General features: G+C 35.1%; 1 protein-coding gene across 3 annotated transcripts; it reads right to left on the bottom strand.

Moving 5' to 3' along the window:
* Nucleotides 1-1,960: 1,960 nt before the first annotated feature.
* Nucleotides 1,961-7,119, bottom strand: LOC111383610 (ABSCISIC ACID-INSENSITIVE 5-like protein 4). 3 transcript variants are annotated; one of them, XR_002700769.1, is made up of 5 exons: nucleotides 6,181-7,119; nucleotides 6,023-6,094; nucleotides 5,009-5,038; nucleotides 3,246-3,328; nucleotides 2,243-2,531 (listed from the first exon to the last, which is right to left on the bottom strand). XR_002700769.1 is itself a non-coding variant. In XM_023007726.1 (4 exons), the coding sequence occupies exons 1-4, from the start codon at nucleotides 6,895-6,897 to the stop codon at nucleotides 2,451-2,453; spliced, it is 900 nt and encodes a 299-aa protein (XP_022863494.1). In that variant the 5' UTR covers nucleotides 6,898-7,114; the 3' UTR covers nucleotides 1,961-2,450. The 3 variants fall into 3 exon arrangements, 2 of the variants coding, with proteins under 2 accessions (XP_022863494.1, XP_022863495.1); XM_023007726.1 differs by lacking the exon at nucleotides 3,246-3,328 and having other exon boundaries at nucleotides 1,961-2,531; nucleotides 6,181-7,114; XM_023007727.1 differs by lacking the exon at nucleotides 2,243-2,531 and having other exon boundaries at nucleotides 2,950-3,328.
* Between the last annotated feature and the right edge of the window lie 1,500 nt (nucleotides 7,120-8,619).

The raw sequence follows: 8,619 nt of genomic DNA, 5'->3' as shown, positions 1-8,619 counted from the left end.
ACCCTCCTAGGTTAAGGTCGGCCCATCCTTAGCTTATAGGGCATCGACATTGGCTTCAAGGGTGTTGGTCTCGACTTAATCCTTGACTCAAGGGAATAGACTATACTTTAGCCTAGGCCTTAGGTATTGGCTACAAGAATTTTACTGTTTCTTTTCCTGTTGACTAGCCTCCAAATTGTCATCTTACCTAGATAAAACATTGCCCTTTTAGTGCTTTTAGGATACTGAAGCAAAGCCTATGCATGCCATTACTCCTGCTCTCCTATCCACAGTGGAAAGTCTTATCTTGTCATCGTTGAATAAAACCTTATTTAAAATTCTGACATGTGGAGAGAACCCGTAAGTAAGGTTCTCATGCCATATCAGCAAATGAACAATTTTATCATGCCCACTATGAATAGAAGAACAATTTCATGTTTGCTATATATGCACTAGATAGGTTATCATATGTGGAAAATAAATCATTAAGTTTCTCGTACTCTATACACCTTATCTATTTAATTAATTTAGTATTGTTTCTATTTCTTTTCAACATTTGTTTATTTCATACTTCAGACTTTTTTTAATGACACTGTCATTCTTATTCACTTCTTTTTTTGGCATCAAATGTGAAAATTGGTAAAATCACTTGTTTGCTCATCAAATTTGTGTTTTATTTTTAAAATTTTCCAAATGCTCTCCAGTTCTTACCTTAGGATTTCTAACCATGCTTTCATTTTGATTATAGATGCTTGTGTACCTGGTATATTTAATCTCTAAGGTAAGTCATAGTACCTTCTAAATTTTAGCTTCTATTTTACTAATTAAAATCAAGGAATTAGAGATAGATTGTGTCGTTTAAAGAACATGCAAGGGAAATAGTTGGTAGAACAGGGGAACAAAGAGAAGAACTTCTTGGTTAGTGCTGGTTTCTGTAAATTCCTCTCCATGTCAAGTTGTAGAAGTTTGGTGGTGCCTTCTGTATTTCTTTTAAAGCTGAACTTTCACAGCACATTTCGTCAAAAGGATTGGATAGTACTAAGGAAAAAGAGAGCTAAAAACTCGTTCGTTATACTCCAATACTCCGCACTTGGTTTCCACGGAGGGGGCAAGTATGATATTTGCACCCCTCAGGCGCCGGTTTTTCTGTACATGTTATTGCTAGGTGTTGCAAATTCTTGTCGATTCAAGAAAAAATTGTGAAGAACTTGCAAGCTTTCTGTTATTGGTTGTAAGTGTAATATTTGATATGTATCTTTTGCAGGCAATTTCTTGGTTTTCATGTGTCGACCCATTAAGATGAAGTGAGCAACAAATTCTCCATTTATAATTCGAAGTATACACGTTTACTTCAAGTAAATCCACGCTAGGAAAATTAGTAATGTGTCAATAGAAATTAGTACAAGAAGCATCCTTGTAACTTGCATATTTGTAATTTCTTAATTATCTTTTAAGAAAATGAGACATAATTATGCGTGGCAAGATCCTGACATACACCTTCTCATATAAATCTTGCCACACACCTTCTCATATAAATCTTGCCACACACCTTCTCATAGACATAATTCCAGATGTCTCCTTACTGCGATTTGCAAAATGATGTTGTGATCCATTGTAAAATGTAGAATGGTACTTGTGACCGAAAACATGTGGAGGAAATTCGTATCCATAGAGCCACAATTTCTCTCTTTATTCTTAGAGATGTTGAAATATGGAAGACGCATACAGATTTGAATATGATGAGAGATAAAAATCAACCATCATTTAATAAACGCCCATTCAGGTTACATATTTACCTTATACAAATCAATTATTGCCCACTTTCATACAAATTTTTTTTTTTAATTATGACCTGAATTATAGAAAGTTTCTCAAACTTTGATATTTCTGAAAATATAATATTAAAGAATGGTAAATTGGTAAACTCAAGAAGCAAATATGCCCACTAGTTATAAGCTCACAAATGATTTCAAGTGAGAACAAATCTGCAACGAAACATAACTTTCAAGATCAACAAATACATGGTTGTTGATGCAGTGATAAATGAGTGCAGCCATAACATAAAATGTGTCTTCTGATTTAGTTTCTAATGCAATATTGTTTTGTTGGATCAGGAAAATATGTCATTGGTATAAATTATAGCCTATTTCTACAGTCATCCGGACGCGGCAATCGGTAAAGCTAGTCTGTAAAAGATTTCTTTATCTACAACACCAAACTATGCAGAAAAACTGCACATAGTGCAGCTGATACCCACCAAACATATCCATCAAAAAATCAACTTAGATCACTTAAAGGCTTCAACAGCTACATTCAGCTTTTATCTCGGTAGAAAGTTCACTATCAAATCAATATCCAACCAGATCTTTTTCCCGGATCAGAATGTCTTCCAGCGACATTACTAAAACTCCAGCAGTCAACAATGAACTAGTTTCTTCAGTATTTATCATCAATCATAACTTCGAGACTACCTAAAAGTTCATGGAACGCACTCTCCTCAGAATCCTTGGAGGTCTCTTCCCCTCTACCACTGGAATCAAGTTCTCCATGAGCTGCACGTAAAATAGAAACAAAAGAAATGGGAAAAGAATGTTAAAGATGCAGTAAAGAATTCAATATATGTTGGTTGAGATGAATAGAAGTAGAATCGACTTCCATGATAGAATTGCATATGTGAGTACCCAAGTATGGGGCTTCAGGAGACACTGACATCTCATCCGTCAAGATAAAATTCAAAAATCAAGTGCCAATCTTAAAGGCCGGATAATTATATTTCACATTCTAGGAGATTTTTTATTTCTAAGAGTCACAATTCAGATCCATTGTTACAAAGGATTGTGAGATTACAGAAATGATACAGTGCACGACCTTAGAAACAATCAGCCTTTTGTACGGGCAATGTGTTGATGCAAATCTACATAAGCTCAATATTTCAAAGTATCTTGAAACAGGATAAGCTTACAAGATGAATTAGCATTACCAGATCAATCAATTTCATTAGTAAACGATATTAGTTGTCTACAACAGATAGTTTGTGTATATAAACAGATATACACATTTAAAGCCTGCACCAATCATGTATAAACTCTCTCATAACAGCACTAGAAATAATACCATATTGGATGGAAGAGGCCAAAAAGGAGAATCATGAGTACGAGCTAAAAACCACTCAAGCATCACTGATCTAATTTCCCATACAGACTACAAATCAAACACTAAGAAGTTCATCTAAAAGTTCAATATGAGATAGCACTAAGCAGTGTTGCCTGATAGAAATGCAGTATTCCACTCAAATAGGATCAAAGTGCATCAGCTATTAGCCTGGAGAATGCAGCACGTTCCTGCAGAACTGATTAAAAGTAAATATTTTCAGAACCTACTGCTCTATTGCATGATCTTATTTAACATTTAAACTTGTTACTTTCATATTGACCAAAGCTCGAGTGACATCATATACGAAAATGTACACAGTTTCTTAGTCCTACTGTATGATCTATCTCTATCATAGCTCCAACCAATTTAAAATTCGACAAGCAAACCATATAAATGGAATTGAAGAAACACTGGATGATATAACCTTTAAATACTATTACACATTAGAAGATACCAAGTGTAAGTTAGCATACCCCAAAAGTAACTGTGGAAGGATATAAATAATGCCTCAATAAGCAACATTTCAGCACAATATAAATAACTTGACCATATTAGGTTCAAAGCAGGAAGAGGACATGAAAAAACCTACTCTTTTTCAGAAAGATTCAAGACATTAAAAAAGTGTATCTGGATGCATTTCTCAATGTCTTGTATTGTGTCCAAGCATGACGGACAGTTTTGTGATTCCCATTTTACCTTCTCATCAAACTCCGTTTGATAATTCTCTCTTAAAGTATGATCGAAGTTGTAAAGAGTATGCTAACTTGTAGCATACAACTTTAACAAGAAAGAGAGAAATGTCTCAGCAAGCACATTTTACAGGAGAAACATGAACAAATGGCTTGAACTATCCTACAAGTATAGTTCTGGCTACTCCAAACTTTTACGACGCCCCTGTGAAATCATCTTATACACGTTCACATAAACAATTAATAGAAGTTTCTGAGAACTTTACATTAACTTTTATCTACTTCAATCACTCATTAGGTAACCAAAACAAGTGAACACTCACGATATTTCAAATAATACAGAACATATGAAGGGGAGTTAAATTCAGTTATACTCATCCTTAATTTGCTCTAGATGTCATGGAATACTAGTTATTGTCTACAATTACTTTCAGCAATTAGGTCATGCACATTGCTTTACAAGTATTAATGCTCATGCAAATTGAGTATAATTATAGAATGACAATTTGTGGAAAATAGGATTGATAATAAACATAATTAACGATATCACAAGGTGTGCTAGCATCCTCCAGAGAAATACAAACAAATAAATCAGTACTACAATTACAATGATGTGTAAAATGAACTTAGATATTTTATCTACAACTACTTATCAAAGGCAAAATGAGAATTATTTTACTTTTTTTCTTTAGTTAAATTTAATTACTGTGGCAGAAAAGGTAAAGAAATTCAACAAATGTTCTAGCATAAAGCATATGCATATGCCTTTGCTTTACGCTAAAAATAAGAATATGTTTTTTTCACATGAATTTGTAACATATATGCAAGCATATGCTTACGATCTCATGACTAGATCAACATATAAAAGTGTAAAAGCATATGGAACAGGTAAACTCGTGTGTATACCAACTTCTTATTACGAATGAATGGCTAGATCACCATATACATGTGTTAATTGAAGATGTAGTATTTTCATATTCTCAAAGAAACAGTCAATTGTCTCCATCAGCAGTATATGCATCTGGAAAATCATTGAGTTGTCTGCAAATTTCCCTTGAGAAAATTATTCACACTAGAAGAAACGTGCAGTGCACAATTCTAATGGTCAAAAGTAATCAGTCAAGGAGAGTTGTGAAAGAGATGGAAACTGAATAATATTTAACTCTTATATCCTAGAAAAACTGTACCTGTTTATACCTCTTCCTGCTCTGCTCAGCCTGCAATTGAAAAATATTCTTTAGGAACTTCTAAATACTAGAAAACAAGATGAACACACTTGAGACTCAAAATATAACAAATAGGACTCAAAATATAACAAATACTGATTCAGTAAGTGAAACGTGTGTCCTGCAATTGAAAAATATTCTTTAGGAACTTCTAAATACTAGAAAACAAGATGAACACACTTGAGACTCAAAATATAACAAATACTGATTCAGTAAGTGAAACGTGTGTGTGTGTGTGTGTGTGTGTGTGTGTGTGTGTGTATTTGGTCTTTGTCAGGGAACTGCTAGTAACATGATGTGTAAGATTCCTATAAGCAGGATGGAGACTCATCCGGCATACTGCATGTTTGCCTAAAAGGCTCTTAAAAAGGCTTTTAAACTTAGCCAACTATGATCTATATGGAGATGAAAGCGAGATAGCATGGGACATAAACAACAAATAGAAAGGAAGCAAAGATTGCCAGGCTGCCACTTCTTCCTTTTTCCTTGCCTTTCAAATTTCAGGGCAATTCAAAATATCCAATAAGCAAACAAAAATTTATCACCCCACAAGCCCTTCAAAAAAAAAAAAGGAATGGAATGGAGTAAAAACTCTCTTGATAAAAATTGTGTCGACCTGCCAAAATTTAGAATATGTTCCTTTCTCGCATAATTTATAAATTAGATTAACAGAATCTGCCAGTTCTTTTTATTTATGTGGAGAAATAAGATGTACAATAAGACATTGAATAGAAGAATTTGGCAAAAATAAGCCATTCAAGATTTAGTTTTTAGCAACAGCTGAACCACCTAAATCCCCCATTCTTCTCGATTGGTTGACAGTCCAGCCAATGAGTTTGAAGAATCGATATTTTTCTATCAAAAAGTTGTCTTGGGATCAAAACAGCGACAAAATGCACAAATAAATGCAAGACCTTAAAGGGTAAACTGATTTGAATTGTATTGTCCAATAAAATTAAGAAAATAAAATGATACCTCTTCTCTCAAAAGCGTAGCATTTTCCTCCTCTAGTCGTGTCACCAATGTCTCCAACTCCACAGTATAAGCCTGTAAAAATCATCATCAGATTAGCAATCAATTCAATCAAAACTATATAAAGAGAAACATGAATTAAAGGAAGGAAAAAAAAAAACCTGCTTCCGTTCCCTGGACCTGGCAGCAGACTCTCTGTTTTTAATCATTCTCCTCTGCTTCTGCTGAGTGGCCTTATCGAGCACAACGTCTTCTAACGCCGCCCTACGTTTCCCTCTGCCATTGCCGCCGCCCCTCCTTCCCACAGCCACCATCCCATTTCCAAACTCCACCCCATACCCTCCGCCTGTTGATCCATTCCTTATACACACGGAAGGAGAAAACTGCCCTGCAGCCTCCACTCCCACCATGGAATTCATCGACTCATCCACACCAAACGCCGCTGTGGCAGGCAGAACAGGAGGAAGAGGTCCGATTGTCGCCACCGGCACCCTTACATGCTCCTCACCCACCGCCCCAGCCTTCGTCAGGAAATCCTCCAAAGTCATCTCCGGCTCCTGACCCCCATTTCCATCTCCAATAACAATCTCCCTCCACACCTCATCCACCGTCTTATTCCCATCCCCACTCCCATTTCTCATTCCTCCACCAGCATTACCACCGTCCGCAACAGCATCCCCACCTCCGACGCCGTTATTCTCCACAACAAACGAATCAGGATCACAATAAATGTTCTTCAAAATTTCCTCCATGCTCATAGACCCAAAATTCCGAGTCTGATCAGCAATTGAATGTAAAGAAGAAGAAGTAGGCGAAGTTTGACGCGGCAGATCCGGATTGGGTGGTGATGTTGACGCCATCACCTTCGACGAAGCCATTTGAAACGACTTTCTCGAAATTCACTCAGATTTTTCTTGAAATTTTTCTGCAACTGAATCGACAATTGAAATCACCTTATCGTTGAGCAATTCAAAACTCTTAAGACACTGAATTTTCAGAGAGAGAGGGAGAGTCTTCGGGACAGTTCGAATTTATGCATATAGATGTTTAGATATATATAGAGAGAGTGTGACAGTGGACGTATATATAGAGAGAGATTATAAGAGAGGGAGAAAAGTACGAAACAAATGGCTGTCTGCGGGAGGGAGTAGATAAGGCCAAAGGGAGTTTTCAAACTCGCTTTCTTAGGACAGGCGTGGTCATAAAGCCATCAACAGTATATTTGTCATTCCACAACATTGTTTCCGTAGTATTTTTATTATTATTTTTTTAAGTAGATTTCTTCGATCCAAAAATTGGGAGTGATTTTTCATCCTCAAAAAAAGCTGCAACTTTTGAGTTCTTGTCTTACAGTAGATTTCCACTTTTTTTCTAATATTCAAAAATCAATTCTCAAAATCACTATCGTACAGACTCTAGCCCTTGTTTGAGCCTCTGTAAATGAATTTTTGAATAGTATATTGATGAAAAATATGTGATTAAAAAATTAAAAAAAATATTGAATTTGCATGAAATATTATTTTATTGAAAAATGTGTGATTGAAATAAGTATGAAGCACCTTGTATAAATCTTACACTCCACTTACATGAAGGGAGGGGCCCACGCCCAATTAATGTATGGGCCCCGAGATTGTACATTACGTGTAGTAGTCCCTTTGAAATAATATCAAAATACTGTTTAAAATTTTTTTTTTTTTTTTCAAAGAATGGGATGAAACAGGGGCTTATTAAGGTATCAAATATCTCGTGTACTTTTATTAAAAATTCTATCAATTCATTTTTCAACGATGTCTACGGTAACTTTTTTTTTTTTTTAAATCTTCATTCCCATTTTACTAAATATATTTCCCGAGTACGTCGAAATGGGATAGAAAAGGAAGGTAAGGAGGGGGTCGGGAGAACAGTCGAAAATCTTTTTTTTTTTTTTTTTATTAATGTTATGAAGTACTGAAGTTACAAAAAATGTGTGAATTATGATTATTATTATTTTTTTAGAATTAGGTTATATGTTTCAAGTTGTAAGTTGTAACTTTTAGGATGGCAGTTGGTCAATATTTCATCCCTCGTTCGTATTTTCAAAATTCAAAGTACTTCTGAATAAAGTCAAAAAATTCAATTTGTGAAAATAGTTATGTGAATAATAATTTATTATGCCCCCAGTGTAGGCAAAAGTGGCAATCCGGTTCGACCTTAAACACTCGAACTCGGGTTGTGTTTCAAAAAGGGGCTCGATTGGGCCCAACGACTCATGGCCTCATGGGTCGAGTCGCTTGTCTCTTTTCTTTTTTTCTTTTTTTTAAGAAAATTGCAATCCTCCTCTTTTGGAGCTTGGTCCAATTACTTTTAAACTTACAGAGCTAATATTGTACATGAACAAGTTATCACGCATACAACTTTTTGTTTTATTTTCTTCAAAATTAACTTGAAACAATATTTACAACTTGTGATAAAACTCATATCTTGAAGATATTTAGCTATTAGTCACAAACTCATATCTCGAAGATATTTAGCTATAACGTGCCCACATAATTTTGGATTCGAAATTTTGCATCTTCTCATTCCTTAAACACATTGAACCTTCTTGTATAACTTCTTTAAGT

Source organism: Olea europaea, unplaced genomic scaffold (assembly GCF_002742605.1).
Source record: "Olea europaea var. sylvestris unplaced genomic scaffold, O_europaea_v1 scaffold2724, whole genome shotgun sequence".
Lineage (NCBI taxonomy): Eukaryota > Viridiplantae > Streptophyta > Magnoliopsida > Lamiales > Oleaceae > Olea > Olea europaea.
Note: the sequence above shows the minus strand (reverse complement) of the source record. Positions and strands in the feature narration are given on the sequence as shown.

Bases quoted from the DNA above. Each gene is read 5' to 3' on its own strand.
- LOC111383610 (XM_023007726.1), bottom strand. From the start codon at position 6,897: ATGGCTTCGTCGAAGGTGATGGCGTCAACATCACCACCCAATCCGGAT. The intron at 6,095-6,180 runs GTTTTTTTTTTT...TGATTTTTACAG, and splicing joins GGTCCAGGGAACGGAAGCAG to GCTTATACTGTGGAGTTGGA. The intron at 2,532-5,008 runs GTACAGTTTTTC...TTTTACGTGCAG, and splicing joins GCAGGAAGAGGTATAAACAG to CTCATGGAGAACTTGATTCC.